At 53.4% G+C, this 26,761-nt stretch overlaps 2 protein-coding genes across 4 annotated transcripts; both read left to right on the plus strand.

Annotated features, from left to right (window-relative positions):
• Positions 1–1,538: 1,538 nt before the first annotated feature.
• Positions 1,539–7,567, plus strand: CD19 (CD19 molecule). 3 transcript variants are annotated; one of them, XM_034989002.1, is made up of 15 exons: positions 1,539–1,653; positions 1,893–2,147; positions 2,456–2,659; positions 2,789–3,082; positions 4,118–4,225; positions 4,493–4,541; positions 4,825–4,913; positions 5,345–5,458; positions 5,591–5,692; positions 5,775–5,843; positions 5,949–6,008; positions 6,108–6,164; positions 6,924–7,016; positions 7,118–7,228; positions 7,393–7,567. In XM_034989002.1, exons 1-14 carry the CDS (start codon positions 1,566–1,568, stop codon positions 7,216–7,218), a joined length of 1,683 nt encoding a protein of 560 aa, XP_034844893.1. In that variant the 5' UTR covers positions 1,539–1,565; the 3' UTR covers positions 7,219–7,228; positions 7,393–7,567. The 3 variants fall into 3 exon arrangements, with proteins under 3 accessions (XP_034844893.1, XP_034844894.1, XP_034844892.1); XM_034989003.1 differs by having other exon boundaries at positions 5,952–6,008; XM_034989001.1 differs by having other exon boundaries at positions 5,775–6,008.
• A 7,761-nt stretch (positions 7,568–15,328) lies between these two features.
• NFATC2IP (nuclear factor of activated T cells 2 interacting protein) lies at positions 15,329–25,809 on the plus strand. Its single transcript, XM_034989004.1, has 8 exons — positions 15,329–15,731; positions 16,378–16,450; positions 18,640–18,757; positions 19,851–19,931; positions 20,022–20,208; positions 21,316–21,460; positions 21,592–21,701; positions 23,639–25,809. Exons 1-8 carry the CDS (start codon positions 15,345–15,347, stop codon positions 23,795–23,797), a joined length of 1,260 nt encoding a protein of 419 aa, XP_034844895.1. The 5' UTR covers positions 15,329–15,344; the 3' UTR covers positions 23,798–25,809.
• Positions 25,810–26,761: the final 952 nt, after the last annotated feature.

A 26,761-nucleotide genomic window follows, 5' to 3' on the forward strand; every position in this document is an offset into this window, starting at 1 on the left:
ACCACCTCGCCCTCTGCATTCCCCAATGCCCCACGCTCCCCCTCCGAGCCACCCCAAACCGACCAAAGGGAAGTGGGGGCCCTGACAGCTGGAGGGTCCCCTGGGGTTTGCCTAAAGCAAACAGGAAGCTGCAGCCCAGCGAGCCCGGGCCTGGGAACTGGCAACTGAGAGAGCAGGTCTCCTGGGTCCCTGGACCCTTTCCCTGAGTGACTACAGAGGGACAGACAGAGATACACCCACACATGCAGAGAGAGAGAGAGAGAGAGAGAGAGCTAGAGGAGGAGGAAGGGGGGGCAGAGACTGCGGAGAGGGGAGGGGCAGAAGCACAGATTTCAGAGTCGGGACCCCTGAGTTCTACTGCTTCTTAGTCACCAGCTCACTGTGTGACCTCAGGCAACACCCTGCCCTTTGGGGGCCTCAGTGTCCCCATTTCTTTTTTTTTTTTAAAGATTTTATTTATTTTTTTGAGACAGAGAGAATGAGAGAGACAGAGAGCACATGAGAGGGGGGAGGGTCAGAGGGAGAAGCAGGCTCCCCGCCAAGCAGGGAGCCCGATGCGGGACTCGATCCCGGGACTCCAGGATCATGACCTGAGCCGAAGGCAGTCGCTTAACCAACTGAGCCACCCAGGCGCCCAGTGTCCCCATTTCTAAATGAGTTCCTTCCATAACTGAAGCAGGGGCTTCCTGGGGAAGAAGTGGGACACGAAGGGGCATTGGTCCCCAGTCATTTCTCGGGACTGCTGTGCACGCACTTCAGGGGCAACCTGGCTTGTGCTCTCGGCCGTTGGCTGATGCTGTCTCTCATTAACTGAGGGCCTACTACGTGCTGGGCCCTGGGCTAAAAGTGCCATACGTATACTGCCCTGTTTAATCTTCATAAACAAGATTTTGAAAGCACTATTATTATCCCCAGTTTACAGAGAGAGAAGCAAAAGCCGAGAAAGATGAAGCCATTTAGCCAAGTGGTGGACATGGAGGATTCAAAGTCCAGTCGGCCAGATCTCAAAGGATGTGGGATGGGCTGGTTGTACAGAGTGGGAAGAAGGCCCAAGGAATGTGGGTCGAGTGAATGAATGGGGTGTGTGTGCGAAGAGAAATGGGTTTAGAGCCTTGGGTTGAAGGAGGGAGGGGGAGAAGGATGGAGCCCTTAAAATTGTAGCCCACTCAATTCAACAAATTTATTGGGCGCCCCAGATGCCCCAAGCACTGTCCCAGAGCACGGTGCATGCGGTGTTGAACAAGACCGAGGCTCTGCCTCAAGAGGCTTACACTCCAGTGGGAGGAACAGAAAGTGAACAAGCAGACACACAAACAAGGTCATTTCACACGGTGGTAAGTGTCGGGATGAAAATAAAAGTGTGGCAGGGAGGAGACAAGTTTTGTGGGTCTGGAGGGGTGCACGGAGAAGGGGACTGGAGGCATGACCACCCCTTCCTCCCTAGGGGGACTGCCTACCCGCCTGCCCGCCCCCACAGACGCTCATGGTTCAGTGCCCCCCAGGCCCCCGCCTGCCCCAGCATCCCCTGCGCGGCCAAGCTGGGTGCCCCGGGGAGTCTGGCCGCCATGCCACCTCCTCTCCTTCTCTTCTTCCTCCTCTTCCTCACACCCGAGGGAGTCAGGCCCCACGAAACACTGCTGGTGGAGGCTAAAGGTATGTCCAGAGGGTACAGATGGAAAGAGTTGGGGCTGGAAAACCTGGGTCTGGCTGGGTGCTCTTGGCCAAGTCACTTACCCTCTCTGGGCCTTCATTTTGTTATTTGTAAAATTCAGGGAGGGGTTGGAAGGACTCTGAGAGCTCATCCACTCCCAGCTGGTGGGGTCGTTGGGTAATAACCCAGTGTGAGGAATGAAGGGGGCGAAGAGTTCCTCTCCCTCTCTCTCTCTCCTCAGAGGGAGGCAAAGTTGAGCTGCCATGCCTCAGAGGTCCCTCAGATGGTCGTCCTGAGCAGCAGGCCTGGTTTCAGAGGTCTCAGTCAGAGCTGGGCCACAGGTCCCAAGGCCTGGGCATCCAGAAGGGGTCCCTGGGCGTCCAGCTGTTCGTCTTCAACGTCTCTGACCAGATGGGGGGCTTCTACCTGTGCCAGCTGGGGCCCCCTTCCGAGCAGGCGTGGCAGTCTGGCTGGACAGTCAGCGTGGAAGGCAGTGGTGAGGTCTGGGCCGGGGCAGGGAGGGGTGGACGGGAAGAGGGAGGACATCCGGCCGCTAAAACAGATTTGGAGGGAGGGGCTCGAGGGGCTGAGGGACAAGCACGCAGCTAGTTCTAGGTGGCTCCTCAGAACTCCGGTGGCTTCACGACTTCAGCACTGAGCTATTCTATCTTTCACTCTCTTCTCTCTCTGAGTTGTCATTTCTCTCTCTCTCTGGGTCTTTGTCTCTGTCTCTGCTTTTCTGGGTCTCTGTATCTCTCTGCCTCTCCTGGATGTGTCTGTATCTGGTTCTGGGTCTCTTCCTAGGGGAGCTGTTCCGGTGGAATGCTTCGGCCCTAAATGACTCAGGCTGTGGGCTGGGGAACAGGTCCTCACAGGGCTCCAAGCCCTCTTCTGGTTACCCCACAAGCTCCCGGCTGTATGTTTGGGCCAAAGACCACCCTGAGATCTGGGAGATAGACCCTGAATGTGCCCCACCCAGGGGCAGTCTGAACCAGAGCCTCAACCAAGGTAAGGTGTTGGGGAGATGCCAGGAAGTGGGGGTTCCGGGGATGGGGGATGGTGATTGGGAACTGGAGGGTTTGCAGGGAGGAGACCCCAAGGATTACACTTTCCTAGCCTTGGCTCTCCTTGCCCCAGACCTCACCGTGGCCCCTGGCTCCACATTCTGGCTGCCCTGTGAGGTGCCCCCTGCCTCCGTGGCCAGAGGCCCCATCTCCTGGACCCACGTGCGCCCTAAGAAGCATAACATCTCCTTGCTGAGCTTAAACCTGAGGGAGGATGACCCAGGCAGAGAGATGTGGGTCCTGGGCACCCTCAGGGGAGGGGCTGTTCTGTTGCTGTCCCAGGCCACAGTTCGAGATGCTGGCATCTATCGTTGTTACCACGGCAACGTGACCATCAAGATGCAGCTGAAGGTCATTGCCCAGTCAGGTAGAGTTTCTCCCAATTGTGGGGCATCTGTGTGGGGGCTACTGGGAAGAATTGGGAGCCAGTCAACCTTGGCTCCCCCAAACTGAGAGCTAGTACCAGACTCATCCTGAACCCCAGCTTCTATACTGACCACTGACTCCACCTCTGTCCTCCCTTGTTTCCAAATCACTGCTTTTCTGGGTCTTCTCCTACCACTGGTTGCTCCTTCCCATCCACTTTGGAAGGGTCTTCCTCCCCCACTCCTCACTGTTGGAGCTCTGAGGCCTCGTCTTATCTCATCAGCACTTTCTCTTGTCCTTGTCCCCACTCTCTTCCTGTTTGACCTCCTTTACTCTCATGGCTCCTTAGGCCAGCATGCCTTAGTGACTCAATTCCAGGCTCCATACACCTCACCCCCAGCCATTTCCTGTCATTTGATGCCCCCGCAGGCTCAAAATATACAAAATCAAACTCAACATCTTCCCCAAGCGTAGTCTTTTGGGTGTCTCTGTGTTAGTGAAGGACCTGCCCACGGGCCGAGGCCAGGAACCTGGATATCCTTCCTTTTCCTCACCCATCCATCCATCAAACTGGTCACAGTGCTCTGCCTCTTCTGTCTCCCTTAATACAATCGTCCCATGCTACCCTAACCACAGTTCTCAACCTCAACCTCAAATTTCACTCCACACTTCACTCCAGTACACTGCTGCTTCCCACCTCTAAGTTCACCTTGTGAACTTGACTCTGATCTTCACTTTTGAACATGACTGTCCTTAATTGCAGCAGGAAGCTTATCATCATGCTCCCCTGAATCCTAACATAGAATCTGACTATAGTCATGGTTTGTTGCATAGATACTGCCCCAGGCCCCAGGTCAGGCTCTGGGGCGCAGTCCCTAACCTCAGAGGGAGGGAGGCCAGCCTTCCTTGTAGCTTATGATTCTGAAGATCTGTGTCTTGTCCATGTTCCCCAGACTTATGGCCCTTTGAGGTCTTGAGGCTGGGAAGCAACACGCCAGCCTGGGGTCCCCGTCTCATAGCTGCTTCTTCCCAGCAGTAAGGTATTGGCTGCTAGAGGCTGGTGGCTGGAAAGTCCCTGTTGTGCCATTACTTTATCTGATCTTCTGCCTGGGTTCCCTGGTGAGCTTTCTTCATCTTCGAAGAGGTGAGTCATGTCCCCCAGCCCATCTGCCCAACCTACCCATCTTCCCCAGGATGGCTCACACTGGCCAGTCTGACAACCACCTTTCTCTCCTCCCATACTTCCCCCACGGACCTCCAGTCCTGCTCCCCACTCCTCTAACCGCCCTCCAAACTTACCGGGCCCCTGGGACTTTGAAGTCCCTTCCCCTCCATTGACCCAAGTGACCTCCCCAGTGCCCCGCCAATCTTCACCCTGCCTCCTCTGATCACGCCCCTTAACTCTCACCAGCCCTGATCCTCAGGAGGAAAAGAAAGCGAATGACCGATCCCACCAGAAGGTAATGACGCGAGAGCCCCCGCAGTCTCCCATCCCTGCACTTTTGCTCAAAGCTTTGCACTTACTGTTTCCTCGGCTCAGCGTGTCATTCCCCACCTCTACCGTTGAAAAACTGCCCCAGCTTCAAAGCCCAGCTCCAAAGCTACCTCCCCTTGTGAAGACTCCTTGGAGTGACCCCAGACCCCCTCCGTAGGCTGCGGCAGAACAGAGGAGCTAAATACACGTGACTACGGTTTATCCTCTGAGGGCCAGGTCTCACAGTGCTAACCCCCTTCCTCCGCCAGGTTCTTCAAAGTCACGCCCCCCCCGGGAAACGGGACCCAGAATCAGTATGGGAACGTGCTCTCCCTTCCCACGCCCTCCTCCGGCACGGGTAGGAGGCACCGCCAGGTCTCGGACTCCGAGCTAGAGCCCCGCCCCTTTTCCTCGTCACTCCAATCCACGGAGCGCCCAGTCTCCCCGAGCTCGGAACTCCGCCTTCAGAAAAAAGAGCCCGCCCCGGGGCGCGGAGTCCCGCCCAGATCCGAGCCCCGCCCCTAGCACCAGAGCCCGCCCCCAGAGTTCATGGCCCCGCCCCCAGGGCGCGGGACCTGAAGTCCCGTTCCGAGAGCCGCACCGCCCCCGAGGCCGAGGCCACGCCCCCAGGTGTAGATCCCGCCCCTTCGGCTCAGGGCGAGGGTGGGGGGGCCCAGCCGCGAAGGCCGCCTTGGAGCCGGGAGCTTCCCGTCCCCTGGCCAGCCTCGCAGACCCTTAGCCTTGACCGCCCCCATCTCTTTTGTCCCGCTACAACGCTCCTCCCGCCAGGACGCGCCCTGAGGTGGGCTGCAGGCCTGGGGGCCGCCGTGCAGTCTTACGGAAGCCCGCGCAGCGACGTCCCGGAGCCCGGAGCCGCGGGATCCCGGAGCCCGCCGCCGGCAGGTGATTGATTGTGGGGCTGGGGCGGGGGTTCCTCACGTCAGGGGTGTTGGAGCGGTCTGCGGCTGGAATACTGGACTGGGGCCTGGAGGAAGGGGGCTGTGACTCGGTTCCCACTCACATCCCGAAACCCAGGCCCAGAAGAAGAAGGGGAGGCCTATGAGGAGCCAGACGGTGAGGAGGGCTCCGAGTTCTACGAGAATGACTCCAACCTTGGGCAGGACCAACTCTCCCAGGGTAAGACTGCGCCCCCCGCGGCTCCCCCACCTTCTCAGCGCTGGGCTGTGGGCCCTCGCTGGACCCCCTCCTTCTCCACCAGATGGCAGCGGCTATGAGAACCCTGAGAATGGGGCCTTGGGTCCTGAGGATGAAGACTCCTTCTCCAGCGGTAATTTGGGGTCCTTGTGGGGCCTCAGAGGCTTGGGAGGACCCAGACGGCCGTGGAGCCCCTACAGGGCAGGAATGGCCCCTGGAGTTCTCTGTTTTCCTGCAGCAGCAGAGTCTTACGAGAATGAGGATGAAGAGCTGGCCCAGCCAGTCACCAGGACAGTAGGTATGTGTGAGGACCGTCACATTAATGTGGGCTGTAGGGTGGCGGGAGTGTATGTGTGAGCTGGAGGCCAGGAGGAATAACTTCCTTTCTCTTCTCTAGACTTCCTGAGCCCCCATGGGTCAGCCTGGGACCCCAGCAGGGAAGCAATCTCTCTTGGTGAGAAATGCTAGGAACCATCCTGCCTTGGGCCTATTGGGTTGACCTGGCTCTCACCTCTGACTCCAGGCTCAACCTCAACCTTGACCTTGACTCTGACCCCAGGTGTAATTCTGGCTTTGGATTGATTCCTAACACTATCCTCAACCCCAATCCTGATCCCAGGATTTACCCCATCCCTAACTATGAACATCAACTCTGATCCCCCTGTGATTCCAGCCTGGATTTTGACTTCTACCTCATGCCAGCCCCCCTACAAACCGCAGCTTTGACCCCAGTTGTCTCTACAGCCTCCTCACGGCTCTGACTTTGACTTTGACTTCTGCCAGTTCTGTTCTTTTTTTTTTTTTTTAAAGATTTTATTTATTTATTGGAGAGAGAGAGAGTGAGAGAGAACATGAGAGGGGAAAGGGTCAGAGGGAGAAGCAGACTCCCCACCGAGCAGGGAGCCCAACATGGGACTCGATCCTGGGACTTCAGGATCATGACCTGAGCCGAAGGCAGTCGCTTAACCAACTGAGCCACCCAGGCGCCCCTGCCAGTTCTGTTCTTGACAGTGATCATAATCTAACCCACATCTGACCAAACCCTTAACAAGGGTCTTGAATCTGACACCGACCCTAATCTCTCCTTCCTAGTACAGCATGAGTCAAGCCCTCCACCTTCCTCTGCCCCTCAGATTCCCTCTGTGTCTTAGGCTGCACTTCCGTTCCCCAAGTCCAGTGTGGCTCTAGGCCTCCAACTCTCCTGCCCAAGCAGGCTCCCAGTCGTACGAGGATATGAGAGGGATCCTGTATGCAGCCCCCCAGCTCCGCTCCATCCGGGCCCAGCCTGGTCCCAACCATGAGGAAGGTGGGTGCTTCTGCTTCTGTCCCCTGTTGTCCTCTGAGTCTCACCCCCTCCCAGCCTACTTCTGGGTCTAGCTGTATCTTACCCTTCCTGGTGCTAATCAGATGCAGACTCCTATGAGAACATGGATATGGATAATCCCAATGGGCCAGAACCAGCATGGGGAAGAGGAGGCCACATGGGCACCTGGAGCACTACTAGATGATTCCCTTCAGGTGAGCCGGAAACTGCCCTCTAAGGAAGGGGGAGAAAGAAGGAGATGAGTAGGGGTGGAAGTGATTCTCAGGGAGGGAGAGAGGAAAGGGTTCCCAAGACCTGGTGTTCGGGGAAGGGGGGGGGCGGGCTTCTGGAACCTCCCATCACCATTTCTTCTCCATAGCCTGGGCCTCCTTAGGCCCCTGAGATCCATACCTGATTCTGAAATCTGGGACCCTGAGCAGACAGCATCAACTTCTGGAGCGACGTTGCCTCGGATGTGTGTGTGTGTGTGTGTGTGTACCAATGAAACTTTGGCTCCCTTGCACTCCCCCAATAAACTCAATGACTTCTTCCGATCCTTTGATGTAAATGCCCTTGTATGGGAGGGGAGGGGAAGGTGAGGATGCATGTTCTCCATCCCCCTCTCGAATCTGGCAGAGGAGGGAGAGCTGAATCCTGGGTACAAAGGAGGGGCCTTTTCCCTCCAGTGGCTTGGCCTGCCCCTGTCTCCCTCACTTGCCTGCCATGGCCACCGTCCAGTTGTTCAGTGATCGTTGCTTCAGCGGCCGTGGGGGCCCAGGGAAGGGGAAGCCGGCCGGGAATGCGCAGTCATCACTGGCCTTTACCGAGCATCTCCTCTGTTCCCACGCCCGTCAACCCATTTCATCTCTACAATAACCTCACAAGGTCATTGAGCACTTAGGTGCCAGAATTGTATCTTAAGTATTTATGTCTATTTTACGTATATAGTATATATACATACATACATACATACATATATATAGGTTTATGTATATTAGCTCATTTTATTTTCATAACCAACCCTGTTTCAGAGGTGAGAGTCTGAGGCAGAGAAGCTGAGGAACATGCCGAAGGCTCGCCTAGCTGGGGTCAGCGCTCGAACTCTGACGGTCTAATTCCAGAGCCTATACTCAGTCTTAACACTCCCTTTCTGGTTGCAGTTTTGTAGATGGGAAACTGAATGTCAGAGAGGCAAGTGACATGTCTAAGGTCACATGACTGGTGCTTCGCAGCACTAGATGTGAACCCAGAAATCTGGCTGCAGTCCTAGCCGGTGTGCCTACTCTCTGATAAACTACTTCTTTTTCTTCTTTTTTTTTTTAAAGATTTTATTTATTTATTTGAGAAAGCATGAGCAGGGGTGGGGGGTTCAGGGCAGAGGGACAAGCAGATTCCCTGCTGAGCACGGAGCCCAATGCCCGGCTCCATCTCACGACCCTGAGATCGTGAGCTGACCCGAAATCGAGTCACTTAACCGACTGAACCACCTAGGCGCCCCTCCAGAATTCCTTTTCTTACTGCACCAGTTCTTTCCTCATAATGTTCCGTTTTTTAGAGCCTCTATTCCTTCTTTATCTCTGAATCTTTAAAACTTAACTTTCTCTGTGTTAACACTATTATTATGTGCCTGGCATCATTCTAATAAGTGCTTTACAGGTAGCATCTCATTTTATCTTTGCAACAATCCTATGAGGGCGGGACGCTAAAATTATTCTCATTTTACAGCTGAGAAGACTGAGTCACAGGGAAATCAAATACTTCGATTGCTAACTGACCTTAGGTAACTTGCTTAAGCTCAATGACCCTCAGTTGTCCCAATTATAAAACAGCATTAGGGAGGGGGCATGGTGTGGTTACTATTATCTGTACAACGGGTTGGATTTTCCCGTGGTGGTGTCATTGTGGAAGGTTTTTTGACCTCTTTGTGTTTCTCCTGCCTACAGGAGTCCCCTGGGCCCCACTGCCATCCCTGGGGGCCAGCTTGCCACAGTCTTACAGGCAACACAGGTTTCTTACCATTTTATTCATGAGTGAGTATCTCAGAGCAGGTGTTCGTACCAGAGGTTTGGTTGGAATCCGAGCCCATACTTTGGTGAACCTTGGGTTCACCTGCAGTGACTTTTCCCATGCACTCCCTGTTGGGTGGCTTGCTTCCATACTGCATCCCAGGGCCTGTGGATGGGTTTTTTTTCTCTGTTTCCTGCGCCCAGAACAGACAGCCCATTCTCAGCTCCTAGCTTTGTGCAGGGTGCTCAGTTTCAGTTCTGTGCTGTTCCTGGGACCTCAGTTTGACCTCTGTCCCCATGTGGGGCTTAAAACCCCAATTCTCGGGGGGGGTTCCTGGGCCAGTCGTTAAGCATATGCCTTTGGCTTAGGTCATGATCCCAGGGTCCTGGGATCGAGCCCTGCATTGGGTTCTCTGCTTGGCTGGGAGCCTGCTTCTCCCTCTCCCTGCCACTCCCCCTGCTTGTGCTCTCTCTCTCTCTCTCTGTTGAATAAATAAATAAAATCTTTTTTTCTTTTTCTTTCTTTCTTTTTTTTTTTTTAAGGGAGAAGCAGGCTCCCCACCGAGCAGAGAGTCCCATGCAGAGCCAGATCCCAGGACCCTGGGATCATGACCTGAGTTGAAGACAGACACTTTTTTTTAAGATTTTATTTATTTATTTGACAGAGAGAGAGAGAGCACAAGCAGGGGGAGCAGCAGGCAGAGGGAGAGGGAGAAGCAGGCTCCCCGCTGAGCAGGGAGCCTGATGTGGGCCTCAATTCCAGGACCCTGAGATCATGACCTGAGCCGAAGGCAGACGCTTAACTGACTGAGCTACCCAGGCACCCCCAGAAGGCAGATGCTTAACCAGCTGATCCACCCAGGCACCCCATAAATAAAATCTTTTTAAAAAATCTTTAAAAAAAAGAATTAAAAAAAAGCAATACTTACTAAATTTTGCATAGAGTATGTTTGGAGTTTGGGAGGTGGGATACGAACCTCCAGCATTACCTTGGGCTTCCATTTTGGACCCAGTCCCTGTGGCAAAGAAAAACAAATTAGTAAGAAATCCAGATCTAGGGTGCCTGGGTGGCTCAGTCGTTAAGTGTCTGCCTTCGGCTCAGGTCATGATCCCTGGGTCCTGGGATCGAGCCCCGCATCGGGCTCCCTGCTCTGCGGGAAGCCTGCTTCTCCCTCTCCCACTCCCCCTGCTTGTGTTCCCTCTCTCGCTGTGTCTCTCTCTGTCAAATAAATAAAATATTAAAAAAAAAAAAAAGAAATCCAGATCTAGCTCAGCATTCAAACTCCCACCTTACCCTTCGGCCAAAATAAGCTTTTCCTATTGCCACAGTCCCCGCCATTCCCTATTACCCTTCATCCACCTGTTTTATTCCATTTAGCTTTCCTGCCTGGGCCTGAAACATCTGAGCATGTGACTCTGGGTGAAAACATCCTGCCTTCTTGGGCGTGAATCCATGTCGGCGTCTTCTCTGTGCCCCTGGTGCCAAGCCAGGTGGTGGCAGAGATCAGGAGCTCCAGAAATGAGTGGGGAAGGAGGGAAGGACCAACTTGGAAAGCCCTGAGAGGCAGAGTGCAGAGGATGGCGCCCCTCCTAGCCCCCCCCCCCCCCCGGGGAGGTCTGGGAGGGGGGGAGTTCAGAAGCAGAGGTGTGGCAGTTCCAGCCCAGTGCTCTGGGATCAGACTGTCTTGGTTTGAATCCCAGCTCCCCTCAAGCTCCCCTTGAGCTGTGTGCCTCAAGCTCTCTGTGCTGCAGACAAACATCTGTAAAATAGGGATAATAATTATACCTCCCTTAATGAGTCTTTTTTTTTTTGAGAGAGAGCAAGAGTGAGAGAGAGAGCATGAGTGGGTGAAGGGCAGAGGGAGAAGCAGGCTCCGCGCCAAGCAGGGAGCCCGATGCGGGGCTCGATGCGGGGCTCGATGCGGGGCTCGATGCGGGGCTCGATGCGGGGCTCGATCCCGGGACTCGATGCGGGGCTCGATCCCGGGACTCGATCCCGGGACTCCAGGACCATGACCTGAACCGAAGGCAGAGGCTCAACCGACTGAGCCACCCAGCTGCCCCTCCCTTAATGAGTCTTAAATGAGATGTAAAGCTCATGACATTACCATAGTGAGCACTCAAAGAGTAGCCAGTATTTTGATTTGGCATTTACTAAGGGCCTGCTGTGTGCCAGGAGCCAGGGGGCATCAAGATCATTTGGATGATCTCTCCAGTGCAGAGACTTGTCCAGGAGGAAGTCACACTCCAAAGCTTCTCCTCATCCACGTGACCTGATTTTTTGGCAGGGGCTGGACCACTTCTTCCTCTTGAGCAAAGTTGGAGAAGAAGGAGGCTTGAGGGAAATCCCAGGTCCTTGGGGCCACCCCCTGCCTCCGTAGTTGGCAGTGGCCTCCAGATGGGGCCCAAGGCTGGGAGAAGGGTTTTTGGTGCAGTCTCTCTGCTCTCAGCCTGGCGACAAAGAGTGGCTGAAGGTTTCCTGGGACCGGGAGGTCCTTGGAGTCCCCTCTACCGGAGCCTGGGGTGCCTTTGTCCCCTGGTAAACAGCACCACCTGCTGGAGTTGTGCACCTTCAGTTGGGCTGGGCTCCGTCTGCAAGGAGGATGTGAGGTGTGGGCTGACGAGTCAGGGTGTGTATGTCGGGGACATCAGTCAGGAGGAGGGGGATGGACTGGAATGTGCGTGGTGGTCAGGAGGCTGCACTAGCTGGATGTATGAAGTACAGGTTATGTGAACATCACGTGTGTGAGAGGCAGTGGTACTTGGGTGTATGCTGTGTGCGTGTTGTGTGCAAAGTGTGGTGTGGGACGCGTGGGGTGAGGTGTCAGGAGTCATAAGTTGGAGGTGATGTGGGAGGTGTGAGGTGTTGAAAGAGCGTGTCTGTGCCGCGTTGGGGTGCATGATGAGGAGTTGCAAATAAGGTAGATGTGCGGAGGATATGTAGTTTCAGTGTGGTTGGTGGGTGTGTTGGGAAATGTAAAGAAAAAACAAAATCTTCTTCCAACACTGAAAACCTCCACCAAGGTAGCAGAGACACAAAAACAATTTTTTGGGGGGGAAGATTTTATTTATTTATTTGCCAGAGAGAGAGAGAGAGTGTGAGAGCACAAGCAGGGGAAGCAGCAGGCAGAGGGAGAGGGAGAAGCAGACTCCCCGCTGAGCAAGGATCCCAAATCAGGACTCGATCCCAGCACCCTGGGATCATGACCTGAGCTGAAAGCAGACGCTTAACCGACTGAGCCACCCAGGCGTCCCCACAAAAACAGTTTTTAATATTGAAAGCATTAAACCAGAATGTGATGCACATTACAGGCATTAACCTGAAGAGTAATACTGTCATGGGGTGCCTGGGTGGCTTTTGATTGAACGTCCGACTCTTGCTTTTGGCTCATGTGGTGCCGGGTCCTGAGATCGGCCCCGCTTTGGGTTCTGCACTGGGCGTGGAGCCTGCTTAAGATTCTCTTTCTCGCCCTTTCTCTGCCCCTCCCTTCCCGCTAACTTGTGCACACACTCTTTCTCTAAAAAAAAAAAAAAATACTGTCAGTTATTTTTCCAGCAAAAATGGGTTTATTCAGGAATAGCAGAGAAACGTTAGCCAGGAGTGCAAGCTCTGACAAAATCATAGGAAAAGCTGGAGAGGAACTGTTCTTTTATAGTGGAAAAGGGGGAGAGGGGGATTTGGGAGGGGTTGTCCATTGGAGTGAACTGGGAGTCCCAAGCATAGTGGCTTCTCATTGGCTGAGTTGTGATGGCCTCACTTTGGCTGGGCTGTTGCTGGGTGAAGGGGAAATCTCCTTCTACTGGGTAGACTTTTTCCTCTTGCAAGTACAAGCTAAGTCTTTCTCTCTCTCTCTTTTTTTATAAGCTGTTTCTTGTTGGTTCTGGAAAGGGCTGCAAGGAGTGATAGGACATGAGAGCTCCCCACTCTGGGCTCCCAACTTTTTTTTGTTTTTGTTTTTTTAAGTAAGCTCTGATGAGGGATAGAAGCAGAGAAATGTTCGTCTTTAGCCCAGAAGGCTGATCTAAAGCCTGTGTAGTTCCAACAAGGATCAAATACATGCTGGCTGCTACATCCTTTTTTTTTTTTTTTTTTGGCTGCTACATTCTTAAAGGGTCTCATGACTGTCTGTACGTGTCACCAATAGTTAATATCGAACTGAATGATAAGCACCAGAGAAATCTTGTGAAGGTAGTTTTACAAGTAGAAAATCGAAGAAGAGGGGCACCTGGGTGGCTCAGTTGGTTGAGTGCCTGACTCTTGATTACCCCTTGAGTCGTGATTTCAGGGTCCTGGGATTGAGCCCTGTGTGGGTTCCGAGTGGGGCTCTGTGCTCAGTGAGGAGTCAGCTTGAGATTCTGTCCCTCCCCCCTCACCACCCCTGCCCCTCGTGCTCTCCTCTCCTCTCTAAAATAACTAAATAAAGTCTTTAAAAAAAAATTTTTTTGAAGACATTGATGATTTAATATTCCCTGCACATCCCCTCCCCCTTTGAACACTAAGCATATAACCACCAGCTTCATACAGCAAAGGTGCCGCTCTTTCTGCCCCCAGGTCTTGTCCCTGCGCTACAATAAAAGCACCGTTTTGCACTGAAAACATCTCAAGAATTCTTCCTTGACCGCCCACTCGTGGCCCCACATCAAGCTCTACGTCCAACGTGGAGCTCGAACTCAGGACACTGAAATCAAGAGTCGCATGCTCTACCCACGGAGCCAGCCAGGTGTCCCCCAACTTCATTCTGAATACGTTTTTTTCCCTTCAGTTTCACACAAGGAATTCTACAGGTAGCCAAGCAGGTACAACCCCTTATCCTGTTTACAAGATAAAATTTCAAAACCCATATCTTGTTTCCAAGATAAACAATAAGTAGGCCTCCTGTAAGAGGATTTAGCAGCACCGTTTGTCCCGCATAGTTCACCCTAACTTTATCATGGCCATTGGCTTTTATCCAGGGGAGAAACAAGCTTCTCACTAATTCATGACCAGAGGTGGTTCAGTGTCTAGCAGCGAGACCCCCACCGAAGTTAGGCTGTTATTCTTCCCCGAACGGGGGAGATCCGGAGCTACGTCCGCAGATGTTTGCATTTCAAAAAGATGGTTTCCAGCTCCAGGAGTCCCTGAGTTATGAGAATTCCTAGAGGCCGACTTAACCACGGTAGAGATTTACATACATTTGAAAAGGACCAAGAAAGAAATTCTGAAACAAAAGCAGGGAGGGGGGAAGTCACACGCCTTCTTTTCAACCGGGAGAATTAAGCCTCTTAGTTTTCATCTGGATTTGCCCGTCCAGGTGTTGTTTGCGAGGCGTGTTGTGCTTAGGTGTGTGCGGCGGGTGGGTGTCGCGTAGGCGCGGGTTGTGAGGACATTGCGCGTGAAGCTGGTCAGTAGGCGTTGGGTGCGGGGGAGGGTTTGTGTGATGTGGGAGGTTTTTCAGAGTTGAGTGGGGTTGAGGTGCTGGGCTGGGGTGTGTTCCGTGTGGATTCTGCCCATGAGGAGGGGCGTGCGCTTGGGGTGGCGATGAGTGGAATTACTAAGCCCACAACCCGGTTACGGTGAACAATAACGAGGATACCCCAGAGGGCTAAGGTCTAGTTCCACGGTGGTTTTTTTTCGTTTTGTTTGCTTGTTTGTTTTTAAGTAGCCTCCACTGTGGAGCCCGCCGCCCGGAACCCACCACCCCGAGATCAAGACCCCAAGACCAAGACCTGAGCTGAGGTCTCGAGTCAGAGGCCCAAGGAAGGCACTGAGCCACCCAGGGGCTCCTAATTCCGCAGTTTCTAAAAGCAATTCTGAGGGGCGCCCGGCTGGCTGAGTCGGTAGGGCCGGTGACTCTTGGACTCAGGGTTGCGGGTTTGAGCCCCAATTTGGGTGTAGAAATTACTTTTAAAAAATGATAGTAGATAAATAAATAAAATAAAAGCAATTGGGGAGGCCGCCCTCCTCCACCTTTAGTCTGAGGGCTTAAGGACTACAATTCCCAGGATGCCCCGTTCCCCCACCAACGGGGAATCCCGATCTCTAATTGGAGGGCCTGGAATGGGCTGGTCAGGAAGGAGGCAGCCGGCCAATGGATGAGCTGGAACGAATCGAAACCCAGGCTGATTGCGCCGAGGCTGGTTGGAATCTTTGGCGCTTTGGTTTCAGTGGTGGATACTTGATGGGCGGGAGAGGCGGCCAATGAAAAGGCTGGGAGGAGGATCCAGAGGGTGAGGGCGGGGAGAGGTGTTGACTAGCAGACGGTTAACCCAATGACGGGCGGAAGTCGCTGGAGGGGGCCGGGCGAGGCGTCTAGAGGCGGGGGACTGTGGTCGGCGGGTGTACGCTATGGCGGAGCCGGTGAGGAAACGGGGCCGCCGGCCTCGGGGCGGCGGTGTCGGCCTCGGAGCTCGCGGGGCCCGGGGCGGCCGGGGCCGGCGTCCTCGCGTCCCGCGGTCTCCAGCGCATCGCACCCTGGACTCGGAGTTTGTGGACTTGGTCAGCGACAGCGATGAGGACATCCTGGAGGTCGCAACGGCGCGCGGCGCCGCGGACTCGGTCGAGGACCCTCTCCCGGAGCCCCCAGTGCCGGCCGCCCCCCGGGACGACAGCGACAGTGACAGCGAAGGAGCGGACGCACCGCCTGCCGGACCCCCGCGGGCCCCGGTCAGGCGGCGGCGGCGGCTGCTGCTGGATCCGGGGGAGGCACCGGTTGTTCCGGTGTACTCCGGGAAGGTGCAGCCCGGTCCCCGGGAGGACTAGCGCAGAAGGGCTGGGTTTGGGGACTGCTGGAGGTTAGGCTTCTGGGGTTGGTCTTGGGGGACCAAATGGAAGCAGGGATCGGGGCAGAGAGATAACAGGGTTTCTGAAGATTGGAGAGGTGAAGAGGTTTGGAGTATGTTGGGAGTTTGGGATTCCGGGGAGCTGGAGTGTCGGGAGCAGAGAGAGGCTTAGGGGCCGGGATCCCTGATGCTTCAGAGAGGGGCTGGCAGGACCTGGGACTGGGATTTGGGGCGTGTTGGGTTTTGAGGTTGGGGCCCATTGCTAAGGATCCAGGAAGCTGGGGTCGTGGAAGTTCAGAGAAGACAGGGGACTCCAGGTGGTAGGGTGAACTAGGGATCTGGGATTTCCCAGGATTCCGAGATAGCAGGGTGGCTAGCAGCCTAGTAAGAGGGTAAAAGAACTAAACTTGTATCCTCAGAATGCCTTGGGGAAAGGGGGTGTAGTAGTAAGTAGACTCCAGTTTTGGATCTTGGGGAAGCTGGGCTCCTAACTCCCCCAGAGAGGGCTTGGACTTGGGAGTTGGAGGAAGGGAAGAGTCATCTTGTTTTCCCTTTCAGTGGAAGGAGGACTTGGGATTGATTCACTTTTGTCTTTACAGGTGAAAAGCAGCCTTCATCTCATCCCGGATCACCAGTCCCTCCTGAAACTCTGTCCCCCAGAGGCTGAGGAAGGTAGGGGCGGGCTTCCAGGGAGAGGTGCCTAGTGCTGGCCTCTCTGAGGAAGCTTCCTGGAGTTTACATCCCTGTGGTCCGTTTTTCCCTGAAGCTCAGGGGAAGGGCCTGGGAGAGGTGACGCCTGCATCCTAGCCAGAAAAGTGCTCCAGTCCTGAATTGAGATGGAGCGTTAACCAGGAGGCATAGGAAATGCTGCCAAACCACCCTTCCCCCCGACCTGATAGGCACAAGAGTGTGCTAATCTACAGATTTCTAGGCCATCTCCAGAGATTCTGATTCTGTAATCCTGGGGGCCCGGGAGGAGGAACTGTTGAGAATCTGTAACATCTTGATACATCTGCAACAAGTTCCTTGGGAACATTCTGGAGCCAGCATGGTGTTCTTTGAGTCTTATCAGGGCTGCCAGCCTTGGTCCTCCCCCAGTGGTGTGGTTTTTGCAAACCACCCAAAGGCAGTGAGTAGGAATCAGGTTTAATAAGGAATTGCTCCAGTGGGCAAATGCAGCCCTTGGACCGAGACTTCTACACCATGAGCAAGTGTGGTAGGCCAATCAAGAGCTGATTTAGGAACCAGCTGGCCTGGGTTTGAATCTCACCTCTACCCTTTAGTAGCTAGCTGTGTGACCTTGGGCAGGTTCATCTCTCAGTGCTTCAGTTTTGTCATCGGGAAAATAGGGATAACTGTGGACCTATGTCAAAGGATTTTGGTGAGAGTTAATTAAAGGGAATACATAGAGAGCCTTCTCTTGGGCCACATACACGGTTTAGGACAGTACCGGGAGCATACAAGTGAAAAGGTACCTCTGCCCTTGCTGCTCCAGATATAGACCCATAGTGCTGGGCATCTCCCGGGAGCTTGTCAGAAAGGCAGAATCTTGGGTCTGTAGCAACTGCCACGTTTATCGAGGACAGGGTTTCTCAGCCTCAGCAATACTGACATTTGGACTGAGTAATTCTTTGTGTGCAGCTGTCCTGGGCATTGTGGGACGTTCAGCAGCATTCTGACCCATACCCACCAGAGGCCAGTATCACACACTCTAACCCCTTCCCCTCCTCACTGTGACAACAGAAATTGTCCTGAGACATTGCCGCATGTCCCTTGGGAGGCGAAATTGCCTCTGGTCAGGAGCCGCTGATCTAGGATTTATTATCATTGCTTTGTTTCTGCAGTATTTATTTTTATGATTAATGATGATCCTTTGTTGGTGGCAAACAAATGGAAAAGAGCCTCTATATTCTGGAATAAATCTCTAGTTTCCTGTTATAAGAAATTTTAGTTACAGTGAGTGATCTAAAGATCTAAAGATACTAAATATTACAGAGGTATGGGTGGCAAGATGTGATAGTGATGCTCACATGGATGAAATTTGAGAAATACGGGCTAAGAGGGCTCGTACTTATCTCTTTACTTCGTTCCCTCCCTGCGCCACGCTACCTCCTACCCCATGCTCCCTAGTCTCTCTCTGCCCATCCAATTGAGTACAGGAAGGAAATAAGAGAAACCTTTTTTTTTTCTTTAAGATTTATTTATTTATTTGAGAGAGAGAGAGAGTACACAGAGGGGGAGGGAGAAGCAGACTCCTCACTGACCAGGGAGCCCAATGTGGGGCTTGATCGCAGGACCCTGGGATCATGACCTGAGCCGAAGGCAGATGCTTAACTGGCTGAGCCACCCAGGCCCCCCAAGAGGAACATTTAAAAAAAAAATCCTTTGCCAACATTTGCTTTGAAGTATGTTTTATCACATACGTAATGGTACATACATGTGTAATAAGGAGTACACGTGTATTGGGTAAATACATATTTCCTAGGTTATGTGTATTTTTTTGTGGGATGCAGCTGATCAAAAAAGTGAGGAGAGATTAAGTTAATCATAACTTAGTTGGAGCGGGCCACTTTGTGACTGTCCACACTCACCATGCCAGCTCGTGCCTTAGCACGGGGCCCAGACACTCCTGTTCTGGCAGACCCCAGCTCATCCTTTTCTCTGCAGCAGGCATTTCCCTATGACTTCCAGCACTTCCCCAGCATTATTGCGTGGTTGTGTGTGTGTGCACGTGTGCGCGTTTTGGGGCTCCTCAGTTTCCTCCTTTCTCGGGACCTTGGGAAGCCCCTGACATGCCTCTGCTTGATCTCTTGCTGCCCTCCCTTACCTGACCTCTTTCACTTTTCTTCCTCTGTCCCCAGAGGCAGATATGGCAGATTCTAGCAGTCCCCATACCGAGGATGCCCCGTGTCCAGATTCTCCCTGGAAGAAGAAGCTGAGGAGTAGGGATGCAGAAGAGAAGACAAAGGACGTGTTTCTGTGAGTGAGGCCGGGGCAGTGGGGCCCCCGGAGCAGAAAGGGAGCCGGAGGGGTAGGCTGAGGTGGGCAGGATCCTCGGGGGGCTCCTGAAGGGGTAAGGAGAAGGGATGGAGGGAGTGGAGGGAGTCTCCAGGCTCAGGTGAGGAATAAAGTTCCTGGGAGGAGAAGTGGGCCCTTCAGGGAGTGGAAAGTCTCATCTCTGTGTCTGACCGGGTGTGGCTGTGGAGGTGGCCCTCGTGCTTCAAATCCAGCCAGCCGTCTCTTTAACTGTCTCCGTGGTTCACTTCCCTTTTCTGGAAAATGGGGATAATGATGCCACCTGTGTCAAAGTTTTTGAGTAGATTAAGAGTGAACACTTGGGGCGCCGGGTGGCTCAGTCGGTTGGGCGACTGCCTTCGGCTCAGGTTATGATCCTGGAGTCCCGGGATCGAGTCCCGCATCGGGCTCCCTGGTCAGCGGGGAGTCTGCTTCTCCCTCTGACCCTCCTCCCTCTCATGCTCTCTGTCTCTCATTCTCAAATAAATAAATAAAATCTTAAAAAAAAAAAAAATTCTGGGGGCGCCTGGGTGGCTCAGATGGTTAAGCGTCTGCCTTCAGCTTGGGTCATGATCCCAGGGTCCTGGGATCGGGCCCCGCATTGGGCTCCCTGCTCAGCAGGAAGCCTGCTTCTCCCTCTCCCACTCCCCCTGCTTGTATTCCCTCTCTCACTGTGTCTCTCTCTGTCAAATAAATAAATAAAATCTTTTAAAAAAAAGAAAGAGTTAACACTTGGCATATAGTACGTACTTGGTGTCCGTTGGATGTTATCAGATATCCACCTGGGAAGTGACTTACCTTAAATGTTGGGCATTTAAAATAAATAAATGAACCAACTAACGAACAAACGAATGAATGAATGTTAGGCGTTTTCCTCACTAATATTTGGGTCCTGTAAGTATAAAAATGATGACTCAGATTTTCCCTGACTTTACCTCCCCCTGTCGCTGGGGGTGCTCCCTCTTGATTATCCAGCTCCCCCTCTTGGTCAGGAGGAGAGGTGTGGGACTGGAGTCCCCTCCCCTTCCTCCATCCCAGTCCTCTCTTCTCTTTGCAGGTTTCAAGATACCTCTCCTTTGCCCTCACCTTTGTCAAGGACCAAAAGCAGAAAGCATACTCGGGCACTCCAGAAGTTAAGGTGCCAAGGGCAGGGAGCTCGCTGGGGTAGAGAAGGGCAATTTAGCGGGTGCCCCACCCTGCCTGACCCAGAGTCCTTTCTGCACCCCAGGGAGGTGAGCAAGCGCCTCCAAGATCTCCGTTCCTGCCTGAGTCCCAAGCAGCGCCAGGGCCAGGATCACCAGAACCAAGAGGATGAGGTGGTCCTGGTGGAGGGCCCCACCCTTCCAGAGAGCCCCCGACTCTTCCCGCTGAAAATCCGGTGCCGGGCTGATGTGGTCAGACTGCCCGTCAGAATGGCAAGTGCCTGAGGGGCCGGTGGGAGAAGGGTCCCCGGAGCTGCCTGTGGAGCGAGCGTGATGTGTGGGCAGAAGGCATGGTGTCCCACTTTGCCCATCCTGCCGGTGCTCCTCCGGGCCCCCCGAGCCTTGGGTTCGCTCTTCCCTCTGTGCCAATGGTCTTTTCCTCACTCTCCCTCCTCCGGCAAACTGCCCACCCACCACCCTTCAGCGCTCCACGTAAGCATCCTGAGAGGCTTGGCTTGGTAGCCCCCTCTCTCCTCCCTTCCTTCCCTCAGACCCTGTGCTTCCCACGAGTGCGTGCTTTGACAGTGTTCCACACACACGTGTCACTCAGGCATTCGGAGCTCCCCCAGCTTCCTGGTGAAAAGGACCATTTTTGGAGGGATGAGCCCGATGCCAAAACAAGAGTGATAACAGAAATGACCATTTGTTGAGCCGCGTCAGGGAAGTCACTGAGCCAGACGTTGCAAACACACAGCCCATGGCTTTAGCAAGTGCCGTCTTCCTTCTTTCACCCTGTAGATGTAGAATGCTTTCATTTATTTATTTTCTAAAAAGGATTTAATTTATTTATTTGTGAGAGAGAGGGAGAGAGAGCACACGCACGCACACGAGCCAGGGGAGGGGCAGAGGGAGAAGCCAACTCCCTGCTGAGCTCTATCCCAGAACCCCGGGATCATGACCCGAGCCGAAGGCAGAGGCCTAACTGACTGAGCCAGCCAGGCGCCCCTGTAGAATGCTTTTAAAACATAGGGGCTCGTTGCCAACCCTTGCAATGAGTGATTTCCTAAGAAGGACCAGATGCCTGGCTTCTCTTACATAGGGAGACAAAGCTGCACCCATCCTCGAGAGCTGGGGACAGCTGGCCTGTCTCGGGGGGCACAAGTCCACTTTGCTGCAGTCCCCACCATTGCCCTTTTCCCTCCTGATCCATGGCTGCTTCAGTTCTTTGTGTTACTGCCCTGAACCCCATATTGACATGACTTTATTCTGTACTTTGCCAGGGATAAATCTATGGAACTCATGGCTGAGGAGCTCAGGAGGTGGTGGGTGGGACGGGGCACGTCAGGAGGTGGCCTCTTTTGCTTCTTGTCCCCTCTTCAGTCGGAGCCCCTACAGCGTGTGGTGGACCACATGGCCACCCATCTTGGGGTGTCCCCAAGCAGGATCCTGTTGCTCTTTGGAGAGACAGAGCTGTCCCCTACCGCCACTCCCAGGACCCTAAAGCTCGGAGTGGCCGACATCATCGGTGAGGGGAAGGCAGGGAGGTGGAGCCTTGATGAGGCCTTTGGCACAGGGAGGGGATAAAGGGAAAGGCCCAGAGGTTGGCTGGGCTTCAGGCCCTGCTTAGGCCCAGCTTCCCGATCTTCCTTCCCACAGACTGCGTGGTGCTAGCAAGTTCGCCCGAGGCCTCGGAGATGTCCCATCTGCTCCAGCTGCGGGTGCAGGGAAAGGAGAAACACCAGACGCTGGAAGTCTCGCTGTCTCCGGTGAGTTGAGTGGGAGGCGTGGCCATCCATGCCCCTCACCCTTTACTCTGCCATCCTGTCTCTCCCGTCAGTTAACCGAGGGGGGCTTCCTTCTGGTCCTGAGTGGTTCAGGTTCCCGCCCATCCTAGAGAGTGGCAGAAGCCCATCATTCAACTTCCCTCCCCTTTGGGCCGGGAACCTCTGCTCTAGTCTCCTGACTCCTCCTCCTGGGTAAAATGGAAAGGCCCTTTGTTTTTTTGTTTTTAAAGATTTTATTTATTTATTTGACAGAGACACAGCGAGAGAGGGAACACAAGCAGGGGGAGTGGGAGAGGGAGAAGCAGGTGGAATTCCAGCTAAGCAGGGAGCCCGATGTGGGGCTCGATCCCAGGATCCCGGGATCATGACCTGAGCCGAAGGCAGCCGCTTAACGACTGAGTCACCCAGGCGCCCCATGGAAAGGCCCCTTGTGACAGTGAAACCCGTCAGAGTAACGGCACCAAGCTTCTAAGTGACAGTGCCTGTGCTAGAGAGAATTCATAGTCAGGGGCTTGGCGAGTTTCCCAGCCAAGTTAGATGGAGATCGCTCTTGTTACCCTCATTTAACTAATAGGGATGCGGGTCTAGAGAAGGGGGGTAATTTGCAGTCTTTGTCTCCTCAGGCTTGCTGTAACCAAATGCCACAAACCGGCTGGCTTGAAACAAATGTATTCCCTCCCAGGCCTGGAGACCTAGGGTTGGAAACCGAGGGGTCAGCAGGGCCATACTCCCTCTGAGACCCCAGGTGGAAGCCTTCCTGGCTCCTGGGGGTGGCCACCAGTCCGTGGCACTCTCCGTGGCCTGCCGCTGCATCACCCTGGTCTCTGCCTCTGTGGTCACATGGGGTCGTCCCTGTGTGTTTCTGCGTGTGCGTCTTCTTGCAAGGACACCAGTCATTGGGACCCACCCTCATCGAGTGTGTGCCCTCCTCTTAACCCGATTACATCTACAAAGGCCCTATTTCCAAATAAGGTCCCACTCGCACTCACCAGGGCGCTTGGGACTACAAAGGATCCGTAACACTTGCCAAGGTCGAGCATCCGTTGAGTGGGAGAGCCTGGCCTCCAGCTCAGGTCATCCTCACTCCACTCTAGGGTCTGGGCTGTCTGCATCACGGTGACAGATGCCTGCATTGAGACGTGAGGAACTGGGGGCTTGCAGAACCTGCCTGACCCAGAGCCTACACCCCGAGCCTTGGGCTGTGGCCCAGTCCCCTAGAGAGGAGCCCGGCTGTGCTGGCTTCTTTGTCCACTCGCCCTCCCATCGTGGGCTCTGACTATACTTGTGTTTTCTTGTCCTCTCTGTCCCGAGCGCTCTGTCCATCTCTACAAATTCTCAGCCCTTCCTTTCAAATTCTTATTTTTTAAATAAGATTTTATTGTATTTAAAAAAATTTTTTTTAAAGATTTTATTTATTTATTTGAGAAAGAGAGGGGCAGGAAGGATAGAGGGACAGGGACAAGCAGACTTCATGCCTGAGATCGTGACCTGACCCGAAACCCAAGAGTCGGACACTTAACCGACTGACCCATCCAAGCGCCCCTTAAGATTTGTTTTTAGGGCGCCTGGGTGGCTCAGTCGGTTGAGCGTCTGCCTTCGGCTCAGGTCATAATCCCAGAGTCCTGGGATCGAGCCCCGCATCGGGCTCCCTGCTCAGCGGGGAGTCTGCTTCTCCCTCTCCTACTCCCCCTGCTTGTGTTCCCTCTCTCGCTTTGTCTCCCTCTGTCAAATAAATAAGTAAAAATCTTAAAAAAAAAAAAAAAAAGGTTAGTTTTTAAGTAATCTCTACACCCAGTATGGGGCTCAAACTCACAACCCCGAGATCAAGAGTTGCACGCTCTTCTGACTGAGCCAGCCAGGCGCCCACCCTCCCCCCCGCCCTTCAAATTCTTACCTTCATTTTTTTCCTCTCTGTGCAGGATTCTCCTCTCAAGACCCTCATGTCCCGCTATGAGGAGGCCATGGGACTCTCAGGCCACAAGCTCTCCTTCTTCTTTGATGGGACAAAGCTTTCAGGCAAGGAGCTGCCTGCTGATCTGGGCATGGAATCCGGGGACCTCATCGAGGTCTGGAGCTGAAACTCCCCCTCCCTGTTTGGAGGCCCAGCCCGGACTTGGGGAGAACAGCTGCCCCTTTTGGCCCTATCTGGACTTATCCTTAAGCTGATGCAAAGTCGAGCAGTGACCTTTGACCCCCCCTCTCGTTGACCCTGGTTTCAAGCTGTTAGTTTCCTGGTTAGTTGTGTGGTGGTGGTTGCCGCCCTGGGTGGACTGTGGCTCCATCCACGTGGTATGCTGCGTTTGCAGCTCCCCGGGGACACAGAGACGGTAACCCTCACCCCCCGCCTTTCCTTCCTTGAAGTGTCTCTTATATGAAACCGCTCCTATTTAGAGCGAGTGGAAATACATGGGGGGTGGGTGTGGATTCCAGGCCTGGGATTTCTGCCATGCGTAAGACCAACGCTGGCCCTGGGCGGGGGCGGGTATCAGATGCAGTTTGCTCAAGGCACACACGTGGGTGTGGTTCCCTGAACGAGCCGGCTCACACACACCCTCACTTGAGCAGGGCAGACGGTGGGTTACCCTTTTGTAGGACGGAGTGGATTCTCAGTCTTGCGTGTCTTCCTCGCCCCAGCACCCTTTAGAGCCAACCTTCCTGATGCACACACGTTGTTTAAGGCATAATCGAACACATCCGAGCTTTTTTGTTTGGATCTCAGGATGCTAGTCCACAAAAGCCTTCTCTGGTCTTATGGCTTTCTCTTCCCTGTTTTCTTCCTGCCATTCCGAGCGCCCGTTTTACCGTGTGGATTACACGTCTCTGAACATGAATGTATCCTTGTCAGATGCACTGTTGTGTGTGAGAATATACTTTTGCGACATGTGGTATTATTGTGCTGCAGACCTTGGGCTGTTCTCTCCCTCAACATGTGTTGTCGCTTCTCCGTGCGATTCGAGGCTAGGACCGCTCTGCGGTGTTCCTCGGCGGGCCCCAGCTGTGTCCCACGCGTTCACTAAGTGCTGGACAGCTGGGTGCCGCCAGCTCCTGGCCTGTGAACAAGGCCATGATGGACATCTTCCGTGGCTCCCCTTCCGTGCTTTCGTGGAAGTGACTCCGGCATTGGTACCCGGGATGGGATGACGGGTCAGACTGGTTAACTTCCTATGGTTCTACCAATTTTTTCTTTCGATTGGTCATTGAGCCTCCTGCTTGGGGTTGGGGGGTGCCCATTTCTCCTTATCCTCACCAGCACTTGTTGCTGCCCTGCTTTCTCATTTTTGCCAGTCTGTGGGATAGAAAGTGGGGCCGGGTTTTATTGTCCATTCATCTGATCACCGGTAATTGGGGGGATTTCTTCATACACCCAGCAGCCTTTGGGGACCCCTTTCTGTGCCCGGCCCTGAGGGTTGCGAACAGCTCTCAGCACGGCACTCATGTTTGGTTATTTAGGGGTGCCCTCCGCCAAACAGAAATTCTCAATTTTAACGTAGATGCATGGACTGTTTTGTCATATCCTTTGTTGCTTTTTGTTTTCTTACTTAAAAGTAGTTTAGATGGTTTACATTTTCTGCTGTTAGCTTGTCAGTTTGTCCTTTCACATTTAGGTCACTAACTAGGGCTGAAGTCCAGCCAGCACAGCCCGGTATGCATGTTGGCTGGCTTCTCTTCTGTGTGATGAGACATTGGTTGTCCTTGGTTGATTCTGGGCTGCACTGGCTGCTAAATACTGAGCAGTACTTTTAAACCATTTGAAATCACCTTTGCATATGAGATCCAAGTTTTATATTCACCCCAGAATGAGCCAGTCTTCTCAAGTACTGTCTACCAATAAAGCCATTAATTGTCCACTGTTACGTGGTATAATTTTGGCAAAAGTATGTCACCTTCTAAAACCTTCTTTTGTTGGAATATGGCATTCCTTTGACCTTATAATGTGAGAAAAACAGAAAGAAGCCTCTGTAACATTTAAATAATCCACAATAGGGCATCACTCTCATTTTTTCCCCCAGATCTTTTATGTCCACTAATAAGTTTGGACACATGAAAAATGTGTATTCAGTCTCAACAAAATAAATGGAAGTACATTCAACTTGTGTCTACTTGAGGATTTCTGTCTTTGTGGCCCTCGCGGGACCCCCGCTATGGCCCCTTGCATCCATTCTTCCCCCCTCCAGGGTAACAGAACCCCTGGTTTTAGCCAAGTGCAGAGACTTGAGTGAGGACAGCACTTGGCAGCCTCTGTTGTAGCCGGGTGCCAAATTAGCCTCGTGGGTGGAAGGGGCAGAGGGATGCGCCCTGCGGGATGTTTCCAAAAGCGGGCGTGAGCCCCTCTCCTTGGCTTTCTTCCTGCTGCTGACATGAGATGACCTTAGGAAAGGAAGCCACATGGGACAGGACAAGGAGAGAAGGAGTCCAGGTCCCACCAACCCTGCACTGCTGACCTCCAGGCTTTCACAGGAAGGGGAACTTCCGTCCTGTTTAAAATCCCTGCTCTCTGAGGATTTCTTTTTTTTAAGATTTTATTTATTCATTTGAGACACAGAGATACAGAGAGAGAGCACGAGAAGGGGTAGAGGAAGAAGCAGGCTCCCCACTGAGTCAGGAGCCCGATATGGGGCTCGATCCCAGGACCCTGGGATCATGACCTGAGCCGAAGACAGACGTTTAACCATCTGAGCCACCCAGGCGCCCCTCTCTGAGGATTTCTATCCCTGGTAACCCAGCCCAGTTTTAACCCCCGGGATGTGCCTATTGCAAGCAGTGTTGTAGTGACCGCAGCTGCGATTTTCTCAGGTTTATAGCCAGGAGTGGAATCACCAGTCACTGAACACACATGCCCCTGTCCACTCTCTCTTCAGTACCTGCCAGATTGCTAGCCAAGTGACTGGACCTCAAGTGCTAGAGATTCCGGTTTCTTCTTCCCCAGCACTTAAGCTCGGGAGGAGATGGGAAAGACTACTCATTTTATTTTTTAATTTTTTAATGATTTCATTTATTTATTTGGCAGAGAGAGCGAGAGAGCACAAGCGGGGGGCGGGGGG

This window comes from Mirounga leonina, unplaced genomic scaffold (genome assembly GCF_011800145.1).
Source record: "Mirounga leonina isolate KUSES-001 unplaced genomic scaffold, KU_Mleo_1.0 Mir_454, whole genome shotgun sequence".
Taxonomy (NCBI): Eukaryota; Metazoa; Chordata; class Mammalia; order Carnivora; family Phocidae; genus Mirounga; species Mirounga leonina.

Coding starts and splice junctions, on each gene's coding strand:
- CD19 (XM_034989001.1), top strand. CDS start 1,566: ATGCCACCTCCTCTCCTTCTCTTCTTCCTCCTCTTCCTCACACCCGAG. Junction 4,914..5,344: donor CACGCCCTCCTCCGGCACGG/GTAGGAGGCACC, acceptor TCCTCCCGCCAG/GACGCGCCCTGAGGTGGGCT. Junction 5,693..5,774: donor GCAGGACCAACTCTCCCAGG/GTAAGACTGCGC, acceptor CTTCTCCACCAG/ATGGCAGCGGCTATGAGAAC.
- NFATC2IP (XM_034989004.1), top strand. CDS start 15,345: ATGGCGGAGCCGGTGAGGAAACGGGGCCGCCGGCCTCGGGGCGGCGGT. Junction 19,932..20,021: donor CGGGCACTCCAGAAGTTAAG/GTGCCAAGGGCA, acceptor TCTGCACCCCAG/GGAGGTGAGCAAGCGCCTCC. Junction 20,209..21,315: donor TCAGACTGCCCGTCAGAATG/GCAAGTGCCTGA, acceptor TCCCCTCTTCAG/TCGGAGCCCCTACAGCGTGT.